We start from the raw sequence: 21,213 nt of genomic DNA, 5'->3' as shown, positions 1-21,213 counted from the left end.
ATTTCACCTGCACCAAGCGGACTGCGAAACTGAGCTCATGGTGAAAACGAGGGGAGGCGGAGTCTGCTTTTACATAAACGAAGGTTGGTGTACTGATGTCACGGTTCTAAACAAATCATGCAGTCCTCATCTGGAGACATTATTCATAAACTGCAAACCGTTTTATGCTCCGCAAGAGTTTTTCTCGTTTATTCTGGTTGGAGTCTACATCCCTCCTCAGGCTTGTGTTACTGAGGCATTACAACACCTGGCTGACCAGATAAACAATGTGAAGAAAAAAAAACACCCGGACTCTTTGCTCATTGTTTTGGAGGACTTTAACAGAGCAAACCTCAGCCACGAACTGCCAAAATATAAACAGCACATTAAGTGTCCCACCAGGGACACTAACACTCTGGACCATTGTTACACTGTTTTAAAGGACTCATACCACTCTGTCCCCCGTGCAGCCTTGGGATTATCTTATCCTGACCTATAGGCAGAAGCTGAAAATCTGCTAAGCCTGTAGTCAAGACAGTGAGGAGATGGTCTGATGAGGCCAAAGTGGAACTACAAGCCTGCATTGACTGCACTGATTGGAGTGTTTTTGAGGCTGCAGCTTCAGACTTGCATAAACTGACTGATACTGTAACATCTTACATCAATTTTTGTGAGGATGTGTGTGTGCCCACCAAGACCTTCTGCACATACAACAAACAACCCTGCTTCACTGCAAAACTCAGGCAGCTTCGCCAGGCCAAGGAGGAGGCCTACAGAAGCGGGGACAGAGTCCTGTACAAACAGGCCAGAAACACACTGATGAAAGAGGTGAAAGCAGCTAAGGCTACATCCACACGACAATGGCAACGAGATGTTATTTAAAAATATATCGCGTCCAAATGGGCAACGATCAGTAAAATATCAGGTCCATATGGCAACGCAAAACTTGCTAAAAACGATGCAATACACATGCCACACCTCTAGGGGCACTGTAAGACGGTCCCTTCGGAGACACCAGAACAATAGAAGTAGTAAGGACGCATGCGCATAAACTATTATGCGCGAGACTTCATATTAGCCACAAAGTCAGGAAAATCTGTTCGTAAAACTACATTATAATGACCAAATACAATGAAAAGTATTTTTCCAGTCTCACCTGTGAAAGGTAATCCCATGTGATCTCGTTTGGACGGCAAACCTGTTGGTACAGTTAAAGGCAGCGCATGAATCTTTATTCTCCGCTTTGACCTATCCAATATGGCGGCGAGGATGACGTATGATTCTACGCGGAAGGCAGCGTCTTTAATGGTCCGGAATAAATTGAATACTACACGTTGATGGATTAATTTGCTCCTCTACGCCCTTTTTGAGGAATGTACTGTAGGACTAAAACCAACATCTGAAGAGGTGAGATCGCTCCTTTTTTCCCCTATTTTTGCTGGCGGGATTGACTCTGCCCTAAGGGCAGAGTCTCTCTCTCTCTCTCTCTCTCTCTCACTTTGCACCATTACACAAATATTCACAGTGAAAATATTTTGTAAGCGCGTTTCATGAACCAAGTTATAGGATTTGTTGACAACTCGCATCGCAATGAGATCATCATTGGCACTACTGGTGTTAAGAATCAGACCATTTCATAAATGAATATTTTGCTGTAGAGCTGCAGTGTTTGTACAATTGCATGTTTTTGCTTCACTATTACTGTCACTATTCTGCTTCTTGCATTACTACTGTGAACTAACACTGAACATAATAATAATAATAATAATAATAATAATATCCAAGCTCGTGTTTCACTCTCACTAGTGCTCTGTAAGGCTTTTTCCTGGTGATATTCGTTACACTTCTACCCGGCGTGAAGCACTCACAGTCATGTGGTTGTGACGTCATCGTAAACAAATCCGTTCTACTCATCCAGACGACTTCACAACGGCAACGTTGCCAGATCTTTCCACTCTGGAACCCGTTCTCAAAAAGATTGCGTTTTGGGCACCCAAAACGCCGGTGCCGTGTGGACGCCAGGCCTAAACGATAAGCAATTGTATCGGAGTCACCTGAATCCGTTGCCGTGTGGACAGGGCCTAAGAGAAGCTACGCTGAAAGGATCAAAAACAGCCTTCAGCCAACGATCCGGCATCAGTGTGGAGAGGCCTGAAGAATATCACCAGCTACAGGAGACCATCCCCCAACACTGCAATGAACCATCAACTGGCTGACGAGTTGAATGTGTTCCACTGCAGATTTGACACATTCACACCTCTCCCCCCCCAGACATTAAAGACCCATTTACACCCCCTGCTATTCTGTCTCCTCTTGCCTCTGACTCCACACCAGCACACAAGATCTATGAAGAGGATGTTTGTCAGCTTTTTCGCAGACAGAAGATCAGGAAGGCACCCGGCCCAGATGGTGTGTCACCCTCCTGTCTGAAGGTCTGTGCTGATCAGCTGGCCCCCATCTTCACCCAGATCTTCAATAGATCCCTGGAGCTGTGTGAAGTCCCCTCATGCTTCAAACGCTCCACAATAATCCCGGTTCCCAAGAAAACCACCATCACAGGACTGAATGACTACAGGCCTGTAGCCCTCACATCTGTAGTCATGAAGTCCTTTGACAGACTGGTGTTGTCACACCTGAAGGACATCACAGACCCCCTGCTGGACCCCTTGCAGTTTGCCTACCGGGCAAACAGGTCAACAGATGATGAAATCAATATGGGACTGCACTACATTCTGCAACACCTTGACTCTGCAGGGACATACGCCAGGATCCTGTTCGTGGACTTCAGTTCGGCATTCATTCAACGCCATCATTCCAAACATCCTCCACATCAAGCTCATCCAGCTCACTGTGCCCTCCTCCACCTGTCAGTGGATTATAAACTTCCTGACTGACAGAAAGCAGCAGATGAGGCTGGGGAGCATCACATCCAGCACCTGGACTATCAGCACTGGCGCCCCCCAGGGGTGTGTGCTCTCCCCACTACTATTCTCCCTTTACACCAACGACTGCACCTCAAGAGACCCACCTGTTAAAAACTCCTGAAATTTGCAGACGACACAGTCATCGGCCTCATCCGAGACGGTGACGAGTCTGCATACAGACAGGAGGTTGAACGGCTGGTCTGTTGGTGCGGTCAGAACAATCTGGAGCTGAACACACTCAAAACTGTGGAGATGACAGTGGACTTTAGGAGGAGCCCCCCCGCCGCCCATCACCATCAACACTGTGACTGCTGTTGAAACCTTCAGGTTTCTGGGCTCCACAATCTCCCGGGACCTGAAGTGGGAGACCAACACAGTCACCATCATCAAAAAGGCCCAGCAGAGGTTGTACTTTCTGCGCCAGCTCAGGAAGCTCAACCTGTCTAAGGAGCTGCTGACAATTCTACTCTGCCATCATTCAGTCTGTTCTCTGCTCTTCCATCACTGTTTGGTTTGGATCGGTCACCAAGCAGGACAAGAACAGACTGCAACGGACAATAAGGTCTGCAGAGAAAATTACTGGTGTCAGCCTGCCCTCCATCCAAGACCTGTACCTGTCTAGAGTCAGGAAACGGACAGGTAACATCTCTGCAGACCCATCACACCCTGGTCACAAATTGTTTAAACTTCTCCCCTCTGGGAGACGCTACAGATCACTGTATGCAAAAACAACCAGACAAGAACAGTTTTTTCCCTTCAGGCTGTCTCTGTGATGAACAGCTAAAACCGGACTCAAATATCGTTAACATCAACTATGAAATATCTGCACACTCATACCGTCATTCTGTGCACACTGTATATATTTACTAATTCATCCTTGCACTATGCACCATTTTACACCAAAAGATTAAAAAAATAAAAAAAATTATAGATACTGTATATGTACATAGCTTTTTGTTTTGCTTTTTGTCTAAGATTTTTTTTAAATTTGTTTGTACTAAGAGAGCTAAGCGAAACCGGAGTCAAATTCCTCATGCGTGTTCACATACCTGGCAATAAAAGTGATTCTGACTTCACAAGTGGGAAGTAGGACCTTCCGATGAGCTAGCACATGAAGCCAGTGCATGTTCAAATTGTGCTATGCAGAGTGACTTATGGGGCCAAGGGGCATCAAAGTGTGCGATTTACTGGTGTTAATTTTTTGATACTCCTCCCCATAATTAATTAATCTAAATTAAAACACGTTATTTTGTTAACCCTAGTCACTATGACCAGAAATGGAGACAGACCACATTCACCCCCCCGGTGAATTTAATATGGCTGAGAACTCACTGTGCTCTGACGCATTTGCCAAATTGGACCCCTTGGACAGAGTGGATCAAGTCATGTTGAACTTGAACTACAAGTTGTCTGAAGCCTCAGACAATTCCAACCTGGAGTTCATCATGTGTTGGACCTTCTACCCTTCTTAACGTGGGGAGGGGATGCACAATCTTCACAAAATCCTCCTCCGACGGCTACACTGTCTGACCTCCATGAGTCAGGGGGCAGGAATGATAACGAGGAAAAGAAATATGGATTTGACTTCCTCTTTGGTGGTGAGGAAGACATTTGCCCTTCAGCTAAGGAAAACTAGGAGTCATTCAGTACGTTTACATGCACATCCAAATCGAGCTACTGTCGGTAATCGAGCAAAGGGTCCCAGGAGGGGTGCCAGAGAAATCCAATCCTACATGCAACTGTGAAATCCAGCTATTGTGTAAGGTGCATTGTGCACCCGAGCCACAGGTGGCGCTACACGCCCCATCGTGTTGGTACACTTCCGGTTGTCGTCATGAAGAGCTATAGTGTTGCCAGATACTGCTGACGTTTTCCAGCCCAAAACATGTTCAAATCCGCCAAAATGGACTTAAAACCTCCCAATCTGGCAACACTGGCAGTTCCATGCTCAAGCTGTTAGGCTTGCTCTAACAGACTGTATGGCTACAAACTGTCCTGCGCAGACCACTGTTTTGTAAGACAACTTATTTGCACTATTGCATATTTTTCTAAAGTCCATTTTTTGCTTACAATTTAACTTGTGTCTTAATAAACACACAAAAAGTTCAATTGTTTTGTTTTTATTGACATTCTTCAGATGTTGGACACACACACACACACACACACAAATACAATGACTTGTTTATGTACACAATTCACAGCTATGCAACAGCTGTACAGATGTATTTGGTGATACAGTAAGTGAGCTAAATTTTAACAGTGCAAACAATGCCACAAAAAGAAAAGATTCATGCCATTGTCATGATTCGTTGTCATGCCGACTGAGGCTGTTGTGTTTCCCGCTTGTGGTCTCGTCACTCGTCACTTCCGGAAGGGGCAGTGCTGAAGTAAGCGGCTCGACTACGTAGCTCGATAGGGTTTACATGCACTAAGTAGCTCGGCAAAAATCGCATAATCTAGGTCGTGTAGCTCGATTGCGAGAAATCAAGTTCGGTTCAATTTCAGCCGAGCTAAGGTGTTTACATGCCATTTAGAACTTTGATTTCAGTCGAGCAACGGCAGAAATTCGATTTTCTCTATGTGCATGTAAACGCACTGACTGACAGCACTAAAGCAGTCCACAACAGCTTAATGTCATCACTGGTGGCAACAGAACTAGAGGAACGTGGGCCATCTGCCTCACTGACACACCCTCACTCCCCCAATACTCATTCCCTGAACAACATTTAATTGGACCGCTACTTTTTCTTACTCCCATTTGACTCAGAAGTTAGCTTTGTGAGTTGAGGCCTGTTTTATTCTGTCTTCACAAGGGTCTACTGTCTTGTGCTTTGGGACCAGCTTTCACACAGTGTGTGTGTGTGTGTGTGTGTGTGTGTGTGTTTTTTTTAAAGAAAGAACAAAATCACTTATGGTTAATCTGGTGCCTAGTTGACTAAATAGCCAAAAGCTTAAGCACATTGAGTTTTTGCTGGGTTCTCTGTTTTTTGTGATTTGTCTATGGGCCTTCTGTGTTCTTTTAAATTATTATAAAAAAAAAAACCCACACCTTCCTTTAACTGTATATACACCTACCACAGCTCGAAATTCACGGTGGTCCGGTCACCCGAGGTGACTTAATTTGTCATTTGGCGGGTAATTCCTGTCACTGGGCAGCCTGGCTGGCTAGTTGAAAAAAAAAAATATATATATATATATATATATATATATAAAAAACAAAGATTCAGACTAGGGCTGTGCGATATATTGAATATACTCGATATATCTCTGAAAATTCTGTGTGACAGACATAAAATTACTACATCGTAACTACCGAGTATTTTATGGTCATCTGCCGACTTCCATTTGTTTCGTCTCATCTCGTCTTCTTCCGCTTTATCCAGGACCGGGTTGCGGAGGCAGCAGTCTAAGCAGGGAAGCCCAAACTTCCCTTTCCCCAGACACCTCGGCCAGCTCCTCGGGAAGAACACCGAGGCGTTCCCAGGCCAGCCGAGAGACATAGTCCCTCCAGCATGTCCTGGGTCTTCCCCGGGGCCTCCTCCCGGGGGGGCATGCCTGGAAGACCTCCCCAGGGAGGCGTCCAGGAGGCATCCGAAAAAGATGCCCGAGCCACCTCAGCTGATTCCTCTCGATGTGGAGCAGCAGCGGCTCTACTCCGAGCTCCTCCCGAGTGACTGTGCTTCTCACCCTCTCTCTAAGGGAGCGCCCAGCCACCCTGCGAAGGAAACTCATTTCGGCCGCTTGTATCCGCGATCTTGTCCTTTCGGTCATTACCCAAAGCTCATGACCATAGGTGAGAGTCGGAACGTAGATCGACCGGTAAATTGAGAGCTTCGCCTTTTGGCTCAGCTCCTTCACCACAACGGACCGGTAAAGCGACCGCATCACTGCGGAGGCTGCACCGATCCGCCTGTCGATCTCACGCTCCATCCTTCCCTCACTCGTGAACAAGATCCCGAGATACTTAAACTCCTCCACTTGAGGCAGAACTTCTTCACCAACCTGGAGAGGGCAAGCCACCCTTTTCCGGTCGAGAACCATGGCCTCGGACTTGGAGGTGCTGATTCTCATCCCAGCCGCTTCACACTCGACTGCAAACCGCCCCAGTGCATGCTGAAGGTCCTGGTTTGAAGAAGCCAACAGGACAACATCATCCGCAAAAAGCAGAGATGAAATCCTGTGGTTCCCAAACAGGATTCCTTCTGGCCCCTGGCTGCGCCTAGAAATTCTGTCCATAAAAATTATGAACAGAACCGGTGACAAAGGGCAGCCCTGCTGGAGTCCAACATGCACTGGGAACAGGTCTGACTTACTGCCGGCAATGCGAACCAGACTCCTGCTCCGTTCGTACAGGGACCGGACAGCCCTTAGCAAAGAGCCCCGAACCCCATACTCCCGAAGCACCCCCCACAGAATACTACGGGGGACACGGTCGAATGCCTTCTCCAGATCCACAAAGCACATGTGGACTGGTTGGGCAAACTCCCATGAACCCTCGAGCACCCTATGAAGGGTATAGAGCTGGTCCAGTGTTCCGCGACCAGGACGAAAACCGCATTGTTCCTCCTGGATCCGAGGTTCGACTATTGGTCGAATTCTCCTCTCCAGTACCCTGGAGTAAACCTTCCCTGGGAGGCTGAGAAGTGCGATTCCCCTATAATTGGGGCACACTCTCCGGTCCCCTTTCTTAAAAAGAGGGACCACCACCCCAGTCTGCCACTCCAGAGGCACTGTCCCTGACCGCCACGCGATGTTGCAGAGGCGTGTCAACCAAGACAGCCCCACAACATCCAGAGACTTGAGATACTCAGGGCGGATCTCATCCACCCCCGGTGCCTTGCCACCGAGGAGCTTGCAAACCACCTCAGTGACTTCGGCTTGGGTAATGGACGAGGCCACCTCTGAGTCATCAGCCTCAGTCTCCTCAGTGGAAGACATGACAGTGGGATTGAGGAGATCCTCAAAGTATTCCTTCCACCGCCCGACAATGTCCCCAGTCGAGGTCAACAGCTCCCCACCCGCACTGTAAACAGTGTTGGCAGAGTACTGCTTCCCCCTCCTGAGGCGCCGGACGGTTTGCCAGAATTTCTTCGAGGCCGACCGATAGTCCTTCTCCATGGCCTCCCCGAACTCCTCCCAGTTCCGAGTTTTTGCCTCCGCAACTGCCCGAGCTGCAGCACGCCTGGCCTGCCGATACCCGTCAGCTGCCTCGGGAGTCCTGGAGGTTAACATGGCCCGATAGGACTCCTTCTTCAGCTTGACGGCATCCCTTACTTCTGGTGTCCACCACCGGGTTCGGGGATTGCCGCCACGACAGGCACCGGAGACCTTGCGGCCACAGCTCTGAACAGCTGCGTCCACAATGGAGGTAGAGAACATGGTCCACTCAGACTCAATGTCCCCCGCCTCCCTCGGAAGCTGGGAAAAGCTCTCCCGGAGGTGGGAGTTGAAGACCTCCCCGACAGAGTGCTCGGCCAGACGTTCCCAGCAGACCCTCACCATACGTTTGGGCCTGCCAGGTCTGTCCAGCTTCCTCCTCCGCCAGCGGATCCAACTCACCACCAGGTGGTGATCAGTTGACAGCTCAGCCCCTCTCTTCACCCGAGTGTCCAAGACATAGGGCCGGAGATCAGATGAAACGACTACAAAGTCGATCATCGACCTCCGACCTAAGGTGTCCTGGTGCCACGTGCACTTATGGACACCCCTATGCTCGAACATGGTGTTCGTTATGGACAAACCATGACTAGCACAGAAGTCCAATAACAAAACACCACTCGGGTTCAGATCGGGGAGGCCGTTCCTCCCAACCACGCCCCTCCAGGTGTCACTGTCATCTCCCACGTGAGCATTGAAGTCCCCCAGTAACACAATGGAGTCCCCAGTCTGAGCACTCCTCAGTACCTCTCCCAGGGACTCCAAGAAGGCCGGATACTCTATACTGCTATTTGGGCCATAGGCACAAACAACAGCAAGAGCCCTCTCCCCAATCCGAAGGCGCAGCGAGGCGACCCTCTCGTTCACTGGGGTAAACTCCAACACATGGCGGCTGAGCTGGGGAGCTATAAGCAAGCCTACACCAGCCCGCCGCCGCTCACCACGGGCGACTCCAGAGAAGTGGAGAGTCCAGCCCCTCTCGAGGAGCTGGGTTCCAGAGCCCAAGCTGTGCGTGGAGGTGAGCCCGACTATCTCTAGCCGGTACCTCTCAACCTCCCGCACAAGCTCAGGCTCTTTCCCCCCCAGCGAAGTGACATTCCATGTCCCAACAGCCAGCCGCTGTGTCCGGGGATCAGGTCGTCGAGGCCCCTGCCTTCGACTGCCACCCAATCCACATTGCACCAGTCCCCTACTGCTACCTCTGTGGGTGGTGAACCCACAGGAGGTCGGGCCCACGTCAGCTCTTCGGGCTGAGCCCGGCCAGGCCCCATGGGCAAAGGCCCGGCCACCAAGTGCTCGCATACGAGCCCCAACCCCGGGCCTGGCTCCAGGGTGGGGCCCCGGCTGCGTCATCCCGGGCGACGTCACGGTCCTCGGATTTCTCTCCATAGGGGTTTTGGTGAACTGCTCTTAGTCTGGCCTGTCACCTAGGACCTGTCTGCCTTGGGAAACCCTGACAGGGGCATAATGCCCCCGACAACATAGCTCCTAGGATCATTCAAGCACACAAACCCCTCCACCACAATAAGGTGGCAGTTCAAGGAGGGGCATTTGTTTCGTGTTTGTTTAAAACATTTTCCGGTGGTTTTCTCCCTGTCCCTCAGGTAGTAACGTGAGAGGCTGCCCAAGGGTTAAAAAAAATAATAATAAAAAATAAATAAATAACGTCACACACTCGCCAACCAATCCCAGGTGACAGCTAGGCGCTGAAAGGAACTTGCGGGAAGATTTTCTAGTTTCGGTTTACAGCGCTGACTCAGTTCGTGCAATCGCTGGTGTTGCATAGGCTACCATGTAAGGTCTGTCAATTTCTCATCTCATCTCATTATCTCTAGCCGCTTTATCCTTCTACAGGGTCGCAGGCAAGCTGGAGCCTATCCCAGCTGACTACGGGCGAAAGGTGGGGTACACCCTGGACAAGTCACCAGGTCATCACAGGGCTGACACACAGACAACCATTCACACTCACATCTACGGTCAATTTAGAGTCACCAGTTAACCTAACCTGCATGTCTTTGGACTGTGGGGGAAACCGGAGCACCCGGAGGAAACCCACGCAGACACGGGGAGAACATGCAAACTCCACACAGAAAGGCCCTCGCCGGCCCCGGGGCTCGAACCCAGGACCTTCTTGCTGTGAGGCGACAGCGCTAACCACTACACCACCATGCCGCCCGGTCTGTCAATTTCAGTGACAAATTAAAAATGGAAGCAGACGAATTGGTTCCTAAAAGAACTAGTAAGGGGTCAGTCATCTGGCATTTTTTGGATATCGCGAGGACGACGTGGAACAGCAAATGGCAGTTTGTAAAGTGTGCAAAAAAACCTGTCATCACGAAAGGCAGCAGCACTACAAATATGTTCCATAAACCCACCCGGTACAGTATGAAGAGTCTCAAACTCCGAACTACTTGCCCACGAGCTAAAACCCCCCACAAGCTAAACAAATGACCATAGCGGCCTCGTTCTCCAAAGCCACCCCATATGAGAAAACGAGTCAGAGATGGAGAGCTATAACGGATGCAATCACTAATGTCATTGCTGAAGACATGATCCCAATTAGTATAGTGGAAAAACCAGGCTTCCAAAAATTACTAAACAAACTCGATCCCAAATATGAGTTGCCTGGTCGCAGACATTTTACAGAGAAGGCAGCAGCCGGAATTATACACATCTGAGAGGCGGAGCCAGAAACATTCAGTTCAAAAGTGTGCAAAGAGAAAAATTATGTTTTGCAGATCTCTCTCTCTCTATTGTGAATGCTCCAGTGGTTCTCAGTAGTCAGGTTAATAGCTTGGAGATCTACCTCTATTTTTAAAGGTGCCCTTCCACCAAAAACATTTAATACTGGCCCTTTTTGAAATACCATAGTTCACTCCGAGTTGCATATGCATGTGAAAATGTAATTCTACTCCCATTCCCTGTATTAGCTTATGAAAGAAAATAGTCGGAAAAACGAGCGGATCAGAAAAAGCCCTACGAAGTGGCGTCACTTCGAAAATTAGTATTCATGGCCTTGCCCACCTTGGCTTGCGACCGCCCATGGGAAGAAAGTTCGGATTTAAGCACAAGGACAGATAGCAGAGCCCATCTCGTCGGTAGCTCACGAAGAGGACCTAACAGCAAGCTGAAAACATGTCTGAACAAGTTCGTGTCTGTATTATTTGTGGCAGTAACACATCAACGTTGCATATTTGGGGAGGCTGGGACCTCCCTTGCACGAGTTACAAGCATTCAAAAGTCGGGCTGGAGCCGCCGACAGAAACGAAACCTAAGCGGAGCGCCGCGGCTCGCCTCGGGGCGAATTACGTCCCAAGGCGCGGGGCTAGCCCGCCCTGGCAGTGCTGGTTTATTGAGGAGAGGGCAGAAGTCGCTGGCTGCCAAGTTTGGGGAGGCTGGTACCTCCCCTGCCCGAGTTACGAGCGTCCAAAGTCGGGCTGGAGCCGCCGACAGAAACGAAACCTAAGTGGAGCAACGCTGCAAGATTGAAGAGGTGAAGAAGAAATGGTTGGAATTTATCTTTGGAACACCACCAGCAAAGTGTAATGCAGCGTTAGTGCTGTGTTCTGATCATTTCAACCACAGTGACTTTTCAAACTTCGGTGCCTTCAGTAGTGGTTTTGCTTCGAGGTTGTTTTTAATACTTGGATCTGTAGTTAAGACGATCGACCACCAGCTCACAAGCTGTAAGTAAAAAAAACTTTTTGTTCGAAGGTTTTTGTTACAAAATAGCATGTTCATATTCTCCACGTTAGCATGCATGACATGGTCACAAGCTCGGCAGGGATGAGAGTTTTCTGCTTTTCGGCGGATTTCCGCTTTTTCTGAGTAAAAAACGACCTTTTTATATTATGCCAAATCTGTTGAGAATTTTTTTTATTAATTTCGGGGGGTTGGGGTATGTTCCTTCATGCTGTTCAAACTTTATTAACTCCAACGATGTTTACACATTATTTGTAAGTCTCCATCTTTAGTCTCGTTTAAATCTCGTTGAATGTGATGTAAAATTCGTGTTATCTACATTGTTATTGGTCAAAACATCGATGTTGAGACCATAATAGCCAATCAAAACAGTTTTTACAAAGACACCCACATCCGCTTGTTCTGACCCACTGGAGGGAGCGTCACAGTGCTGTTAGCCAATCAGAGGTAACACGTTTACATGTCATGAATATTAATGAGTAAGAGCTGAAATCCTGTCGTTCTCCCGCCACCCACTCCTCCACCAAACTAGAACAGCCTGAAACAGGAGAACCACAGCATTTTTTTCACCAAAACCGGCTCACAGGGCATTCATTCATACTCGAGACCACCGCACAATTAATGAAAAAAAACGATGCAAGGAGACCTTTAAAAATAATTTAATGAAAGAGCACTTTTCTTATTTAGGCTAAATGTCTCTCTCAGTGTTGAGCTGCACTTTATTGGTTTGAGCTCTGAGCAGCTCTGTATTGTTTTGCCCCTTTGTTGCAATTTTCAAGATTGTTTTTGCAGTTTGTGCCACATCTTTGTTGAATAAAAATAGTCTTATTTCAATTCAATTGTGATTAATCACTAACATGAAAATGTAAAATGTGTTAAAAACCACCTGTAAAGTTAACCAAGAATGTTATTTAATCTGCAGGGATTGTAGTGAAAACAGTAAAAGTTAGATTTCATGGGGTCCTTTAGAGGAGATTTCAATATATCGTATATCGTGAAATGGAGAAAATATATCGGGATATTCTTTTTTTCCCCATATCGCACAGCCCTAATTCAGACACACAGTCAACTAAAGCTGCCACATATTAAGCGCGTGCCGTGTCTGTGTTAATCGATGTGTTTATCGGCAGGACGGAAAATACCGAAGAATTCCAAATCACATCGTGTACGAGTCAGGCTGTCGGTTTTTTCACTACTGCGCATGCATATAACGCATCTCGTTGAATATCGCGGTAATCACGTTATCAAATTCAATAGATGTGGCCACATTATTGCCCATTTAAACACGTGTTTTTGTTGTTGCTTACATCTACATCTGCCAAAGCTACGTTGCGATGTGGAATTTTCTGAAAGGTGTACAGAAACCGCCAGAGACGGGGACAAAGCGACCTCGGTCTGAAGAGGAGAAAAAGGCCATCGATAAAGCGTACGAGAAGGAGATACGACAAAGGACTTATAAGCAAGCGTGGGAGCAGGGTAGGCCTCGGCTGCGATACGATTTTTATGGAATAATTAATTTTTTTCAAGTTGATTCCTGGTCAATATGAAGCTCCGAATGCTTTCTCTCTCATAAATGGTGAAATACAGAAAGCATGTTGGACATATTTTGGGTGCTATAGTCATGATAGTCAGTATATTTGTTTTCAATACTCGTACACCAAGTTGCCAAGTTTTCCAATACATTATTATTTGTTGATATTATATTATGGTGCTCTGTGTTGTTCTCATTTATGTATTTAACAACAGGATCAAAATACTCGGGTCTTGAAATAAATGCACATTAGTCATGAACAATGGGAACGACTCTCTTTTGCGTTATTTTTGACAGAAGTAAAATTCATACATGAACACATTTTGGCGAGTTGATTTTCTGTTTGGCGAGTTACTTTGGAAGGGAACTCGTCCGGCTGGCTGATGAAGAAAACATATGAATTTCTAGGCCTGCCAGCAGTGTGTTAGACTTGGGGATACTGGTTTGGAAGGGGTGCCATGATATTTTTACATTTTCCTTATAGCACCTAATGGATTCATTCAAAGGTTTTGAGTACATTGTCATATCTAGTGAGGCCCAGGGTCAGCCCAGAGGGGTTTTTTTTAACCGCCCCTCGCCTTTTTTTTTTTTAAGGTCTGCATTACTGATGCATGAGTTCAGATTGTGTTTTTACACACAGGAAAGGCCACTTTCTGGTTTCCTCTCTGAACGATGGTGTCCTACTGTGGCAGTTCTTCATGCAGCAGCACTATCAAGTTAGGGCTGTGCGATATATCGAATATACTCGATATATCGCAAAAATTCTGTGTGCAATACATAAAATTATTATATCGTAACTATTGAGTATTTTATGGTCATCTTCCGACTTGCGTTTGTTTCGTGTTTGTTTAAAACCTTTTCCGGTGGTTTTCTCCCTGTCCCTCAGGCAGTAACGTGAGAGGCTGCCCAAGGGTAAAGAAAATAACGTCACGCACTCGCCAACCAATCCCGGGCGACATCTCGGTGCTGAAAGGAACTTCCGGGAAGATTTTCTAGTTTCGGTTGTGTTGCCAGATTGGGCGGTTTTAAGTGCATTTTGGTGGGTTTTGAACATATTTTGAGCTGGAAAATGCTAGCAGTATCTGGCAACACTGCCGGCGGGAAGATTTCCTGGTTCCGGTTGACTCAGTTCGTGCAATCGCTGGTGTTGCATAGGCTACTGTGTAAGCTCTGGCAATTTCAGCGACAAATTACTTCCTAAAAGAACTAGTAAGGGGTCAGTCAACTGGCATTTTTTTGGATATCACGAGGAGGACGTGGAACAGCAAATGCCAGTTTGTAAAGTGTGCAAAACAAAACAAAAAAATATCACGAAAAGCAGCAGCACTACAAATATGTTCCATCACCTGAAACTCACCCGGTACAGTATGAAGAGTCTCTTAAACCTCTAACTACTTGCCCATGAGCTAAAACCCCCCACAAGCTAAACAAACGACCATAGCGGCCTCGTTCTCCAAAGCCCCCCATATGAGAAACCGAGTCAGAGATGGAGAGCTATAACGGATGCAATCACTAACGTCATTGCCGAAGACATGATCCCAATTAGTATAGTGGAAAAACCAGGTTTCCAAAAATTACTAAACACACTCGATCCCAAATATGAGTTGCCTGGTCGCAGACATTTTACAGAGAAGGCAGCAGCCAGAATTCTACACATCTGAGAGGCGGAGCCAGAAAACACTCAGTTCAAAAGTGTGCAAAGAGAAAAATGATGTTTTGCAGATCTCTCTCTTCTCTCCCGCAATCTCTCTCTCTATTGTAAATGTTCCAGTGGTTCTCAGTAGTCAGGTTAATAGCTTGGAGATCTATTTTTTTTTTAATAATTTAATGAAAGAGCACTTTTCTTATTTAGGCTAAATGTCTCTCAGTGTTGAGCTGCACTTTATTGGTTTGAGCTCTGAGCAGCTCTGTATTGTGTCGCCCCTTTGTTGCAATTTTCAAGATTGTTTTTGCAGTTTGTGCCACATCTTTGTTGAATAAAAATAGTCTTATTTCAATTCAATTGTGATTAATCACCAACATGAAAATGTAAAATGTGTTGTTGAAAACCACCTGTAAAGTTAACCAAGAATGTTATTTAATCTGCAGGGATTGTAGTGAAAACAGTAAAGAGTAAAAGTTAGATTTCATGGGGTCCTTTAGAGGAGATTTCAATATATCGAGATGTATATCGTATATCGTGAAATGGAGAAAATGTATCGGGATATTCATTTTTTCCCATATCGCACAGCCCTATATCAACTTATCTTAGGTTTTACTCAGTTCTTGCCCAAACTTGAAAAGAGCCTGGTCTGAAGGACGCAAAGGGACAACTTAAATCTTCCTTTACTTTAGTTTACTGAGGTTTTCAGTTTTGTTTTCCAGGTAGATTTAGCAGATGATCAGTAGATAGTTGATAGATAGTGGATTTAGATAGGTAGTAGTTAGCTTAGGTTGAATTTAGGTTGATAACCTTTAAAGTAAACAAAATAATACATTGCATTGCTTTAAACTAAAACATTTTAGCCCCATAAATAGGCAAGCAACTGAATCTCATTAGACAGGCTGCAACTCTGAATTAACATGATTAAATACTGAAACAAATCACAATTTTTACACTTCAAACTTAATTTTAACATTTAAATTAATATTACAAATGTCCATTTCCCTACCAGTTGCGTCTTGACCATGAGCTGAGTAATCTGTGTTTTCGCTGTTTGCTTCTGTGAATTCCTTTGTTCACAAACTTTTCTCCCATGCAGGTGTGCAGGTGCAGGCTGCTACAGGAAGCTTAAGGTGATCTCTGGCTACTAACACACACTGATTCTCTCTCTGCCCCCTACAGGTTTGGAGGTTTGGAGCTGACACGCGAGTGAATGTTTTTGAATGATTCCATGAATTGAAGTTTAAGTGAACGAGTTTTCAGTTTGTTTTCAATGTGCTTCGAGTTGATGCGACAAGCACAAACCTGCCATAGCGATGCTTTTCAGAATCATGACAAAAAATCAACACACAGCCTCCAACTCTTCAACAGAAAGAGACATGTTTAAGTGCCATGAGAGGATTCCGCTAATCCTCTCAACATGTTACGCATGTAACATGTCAGTTACGCAAAATTCACCACAGCATGACGTCAACTTCACATTCTCTACGCAGTGACATCACACTTCAACTTTGTGGGAGTCAGAGTTTACGATACAAGTCTTCTTTTGGCTACTAAAACCCTGACTTATCATCATCATCATCTACCATGAAGAAATCTACAGCTGAAGTATAGAGTTATAGCAGGTGTTTATCCTTCTTCTCAAACGACTCCTTGGAGTTCGCCCACATCCCTACAATCTGTCTTACCTTCTAACCATCTGAGTCTCTCTCTCACCCCTGATTAACCCTTGTACTGAACACTTGTTTGTTTGTATCATGTATTAAACGTGTTAGCGACACTTGTACCATATTACAGCGGTGCTGAAGGATACCAGTTATCCTCTTAAATGGAACTGAATAAACCCCTTTCACTAAACGAACTTCACTGTAGCGTCTGGAGTTTTGACTGTTTTGGAAAAATTACATTCCTGACCAGATTAAACTCCTTCAGTATCTCAGTGAGGTTCAGCTGATGAGAACAAAGTTACTGAGATAAACTTACCGAGCGACAATTAAATTAAAAGGAAGACAAGACTCTTATGATGAGCAACAATTTAGTAATTAATCAATAATTATCTGCACACACTGTAGCATTTCACTGTAAGGGGCGGAGTTCCAAATGAGTCCTGATTGTGTGTGTAGTGAGTAAACGGCACTAGTTTACATCCTGTGTAGTGCGCTACAGTGTGTGTAAAGGGCACTAGTTTATATCCTGTGTAGTGCGCTACAGAGTGTGTAAAGGGCACTAGTTTATATCCTGTGTAGTGCGCTACAGTGTGTGTAAAGGGCACTAGTTTATATCCTGTGTAGTGCGCTACAGAGTGTGTAAAGGGCACTAGTTTATATCCTGTGTAGTGCGCTACAGAGTGTGTAAAGGGCACTAGTTTATATCCTGTGTAGTGCGCTACAGAGTGTGTAAAGGGCACTAGTTTATATCCTGTGTAGTGCGCTACAGAGTGTGTAAAGGGCACTAGTTTATATCCTGTGTAGTGCGCTACAGAGTGTGTAAAGGGCACTAGTTTATATCCTGTGTAGTGCGCTACAGAGTGTGTAAAGGGCACTAGTTTATATCCTGTGTAGTGCGCTACAGAGTGTGTAAAGGGCACTAGTTTATATCCTGTGTAGTGCACTAGCATAGGAAGTAGAATCCCATTTGGGACTGAGCCACTGTTAGCCGAGTTGAACTTACCTTGATGTTTCCAGCAGAACGCAGTTAACCACCTCAAATCCCCCACAACGGATCAGATGGAACTGTGGGGGTAAAACCCTGTCAGAAAGAGTTTAATGGAAAGATGATTAGTAGAGTCGGAGAGCTCAGCTCATCAATCAGCAAAACTGCCGCACGGCTTCTTCTATTTCTCTCAATGTGTGGCGGATCGCGACCGAGACGCCCACAGCGACCCCTACTGGAGCTCCACACTCATCACAGCAGGGCAGAAAGGGGAATTAAACTCGACCCCTACTGGAGCTCCACACTCATCACAGCAGGGCAGAAAGGGGAATTAAACTTGACCCCTACTGGAGCTCCACACTCATCACGGCAGGGCAGAAAGGGGAATTAAACTCGACCCCTACTGGAGCTCCACACTCATCATGGCAGGGCAGAAAGGGGAATTAAACTCGACCCCTACTGGAGCTCCACACTCATCACAGCAGGCCAGAAAGGGGAATTAAACTCGACCCCTACTGGAGCTCCACACTCATCACAGCAGGGCAGAAAGGGGAATTAAACTCGACCCCTACTGGAGCACTGTGTTTGAGCTCCTCATCACCAGATCAATATAAAGCTGGTTTGCTGATATATTTTATTCCACGAAATCGAGTCGTACATGAGCCAGTAGTTAGCTCTAAGCCATGCACGACGAGATTGAATGAAATAACTGTTTTATTTTATCCACATTCACTGGATTTTGAGAAACAGAGCATTATTTTTTTGGTTTATGTAAATAAACCATCGAAATGACAGTAGCAAGTTTCTTTGTATTTTGGTTTTCTGCTTCTTATTATTATTATTTAGGGTTTTTTGGTGGTTGGCAAACCAACTTAAAGGTACACCGATTGGGCTGGAGTGTGGAACAGGAGATATGGGGGAAACTATTGTTTTAGTGATTTCTGTTTCTTTTAAATACTTGATAATTTTGGGGGTTTTGATTTTGAGTAGAGTTTTTATTTCGTCCTCGGTTGGTTCAGCAACATGCTCTGATTTGATTTGATCTTTATTTAACCAGGAAGGTCCCATTGAGGTACAAAGACCTCTTCTTCCAGGGAGTCCTGGGCAAGACAGCATAAAAACAAACAAACAAACAGAAGAGACACATACACAAGGCTTACAGACAAACAGAGAATGCACATGCAAGGTTACATAAGCCATAGACACAACAGAAGTGCAAGCAGACAATCAACAGGGGCTAACAAACAAGGCAGGCAACCAAGCACACAATAGACAGGAACACAGTGCACCCCAACACTGAACAAAGATGATACAGCAGACATAATAAAGGTGAATTTAAAAACAATGACATTCTTCAATTAAAATTGTTTTTAAAAGATTCTTAAAAACCTTTATAGAAGGCACAGAGTCCAAGTTTAAGGTATTTTGAAGGTTATTCCAAGCATGTGGGGCATATGAGCTAAAGGAAGTTTTGCCTAGTTCAGTGCGTACAGCTGGAATATTTAAGATTATTTTACTTCCTGACCTAGTGCTATAAGAACTGATTTGGCGTGACAACAGACAGTTAATGTATGGTGGGAGTTTACCAACCAATGCCTTGGCAATAAAAATCAGGGAATGGCTTTTTCTCCTGAGTGATAGTGAAGTCCATTTAACCATTTCATACAGTGTACAGTGGTGTGTTCTCATTTTTGAGTTTGTAATAAAACGCAAGGCTGCATGGTAAACTACATCCAACTTTTTTAAAAAAGAGGCAGGAGCATGCATGTATAATATGTCACCATAGTCTAAGATAGGTAAAAAAGTACTCTGGACCAATCTTAACCTGGCAGGAAAAGGAAAACACTTTTTAAAACAGAAATAAAAACCCAGCTTTGGTCTAAGTTTTTTAAGAAGATGGTCAATATGTGCTTCATAGTTCAATTTTTCATCAAGCCAAATTCCTAAATACTTGTAGGTTTTAACCCTTTCTAACAGGGTGCCATCAGCAGTGGTCACTTCAACATTTGATAATGATGAGCGGGAACGAATGAAAACCATATATTTTGTTTTTTTAGCATTTAAAACCAGTCTGAGACTAAGCAAAGAAGCCTGCAAAAACACTGAAGGCAGACTGAAGATCCTCAACTGCTGTCCTTACAGAGGTGGCAGATGTGTATAAAACAGTGTCGTCGGCATACAGGTGTACCTTCACTGAGTCAAGGCCAACATACAGGTTATTAATATAAATAGTGAATAAGATAGGCCCCAAAATTGAACCTTGGGGCACACCCATTTTAACCTCTACTGAAGCAGAGCTACTACTGTCAACAGCTACACATTGAGTTCTCCCAGATAAATAGTTTAAAAACCACTTCAGTGTTATGTCACTGAAACCAATATGCTGAAGACGTTGCAAAAGAAGATCATGATTCACACAATCAAAAGCCTTAGCAAGGTCAACAAAAAGAGCAGCACAGGACTTCTTATTATCCAGGGCAGAAATTATGTCATTAGTGACTAACACAGTGGCAGTGATAGTGCTGTGATATTGTCTGAATCCTGATTGTGTGGATATTAAAATTCTATTCTCAAACAAATAATGTTTAACCTGCTCATTTACTAGAGACTCAAATATTTTAGCAGTTACTGACAATCTAGAAATGGGGCGATAGTTGTCAGGTATTGAGGGATCACCACCTTTCAGCAGTGGGAGAACCATGGCTGACTTCCAAGACCTAGGGATTTCCCCACTGGTGAGGCTAAGATTGAATATAGAAGCAATAGGACTGGCAATCACACTTGCTGCTGCCTTCAAAAAAATGGGCTCAATTTTATCTGCACCTGTAGATTTTCTAGTGTCTAGTTTAGACAAGGCTTGATACACTTGAAAGGGTGTAATAGCAGAAAAGTTAAAACGACTGGAAGAAATCACTCCTTGAGGCAAAGTGAGGTTTTCTAACACTGGAAGGTGAGATGTAACTTTTGCCGCTGCCGTATTAAAATGGTCATTAAATGCATTGATAATACTATCTTTGCCTTTTATCTCCCCTTGAGCTGTTTTTAATACCTCAGGCAGTGTAGGTATTTCCACAGTCCCCTCTGTGGACTTAACCAACTTCCAAAATTTACAGGGGTCATTTAGGTTTTCATTTAGCAATTGCAAATAGTGGTCACTTTTGGCAGCTTTCACTAATTTTGTACACTTATTACGTAGTGCTCTATAATTATTCCATGATGCAAGATCACCTCGTCGCTTAGCCAAAGACCAAGCCTTATCCCTTTCCCTTATATGATTTGCGAGGTTGTCATTGAACCACGGATTATCCTTGCCACTGACCCGATATCTCCTCATGGGGGCATGCTTATCAATAAATTTAATAAAAATAGCTTTAAAATATTCCCAAGCTAATTCAACATCAACCATTTCACCAATGCGGTGCAGATCACTGTCATAAAGGTCGTGTAAAAAGGCTTGCTCATTAAAGTGCTTGTAGTTCCTTTTAAAAATGAATCGTGGTTTGGGCTTCACAGGTTTACATTTTCTGACGCATGCAATAGCACAGTGGTCGCTAATATCATTGCAAAACACTCCGGTTGCACAGTATTTAAAAGGACATTTCGTGAAAATAACATCAATAAGAGTG

At 45.1% G+C, this 21,213-nt stretch overlaps 1 protein-coding gene across 1 annotated transcript in view; it reads right to left on the bottom strand.

The window, feature by feature from the left end:
* Window positions 1–21,213, bottom strand: part of LOC132884670 (zinc finger protein 850-like) — a 107,419-nt gene that overhangs the window by 13,795 nt on the left and 72,411 nt on the right. Inside the window, exon 10 of the mRNA XM_060918506.1 lies at window positions 17,606–17,683. Coding sequence (XP_060774489.1) covers window positions 17,606–17,683 — 78 coding nt within the window. The remainder of the gene's footprint in view (window positions 1–17,605; window positions 17,684–21,213) is intronic.

This window comes from Neoarius graeffei, chromosome 4 (assembly GCF_027579695.1).
Source record: "Neoarius graeffei isolate fNeoGra1 chromosome 4, fNeoGra1.pri, whole genome shotgun sequence".
Classification (NCBI taxonomy): domain Eukaryota; kingdom Metazoa; phylum Chordata; class Actinopteri; order Siluriformes; family Ariidae; genus Neoarius; species Neoarius graeffei.
This window is presented reverse-complemented; position numbering and strand designations above follow the sequence as displayed.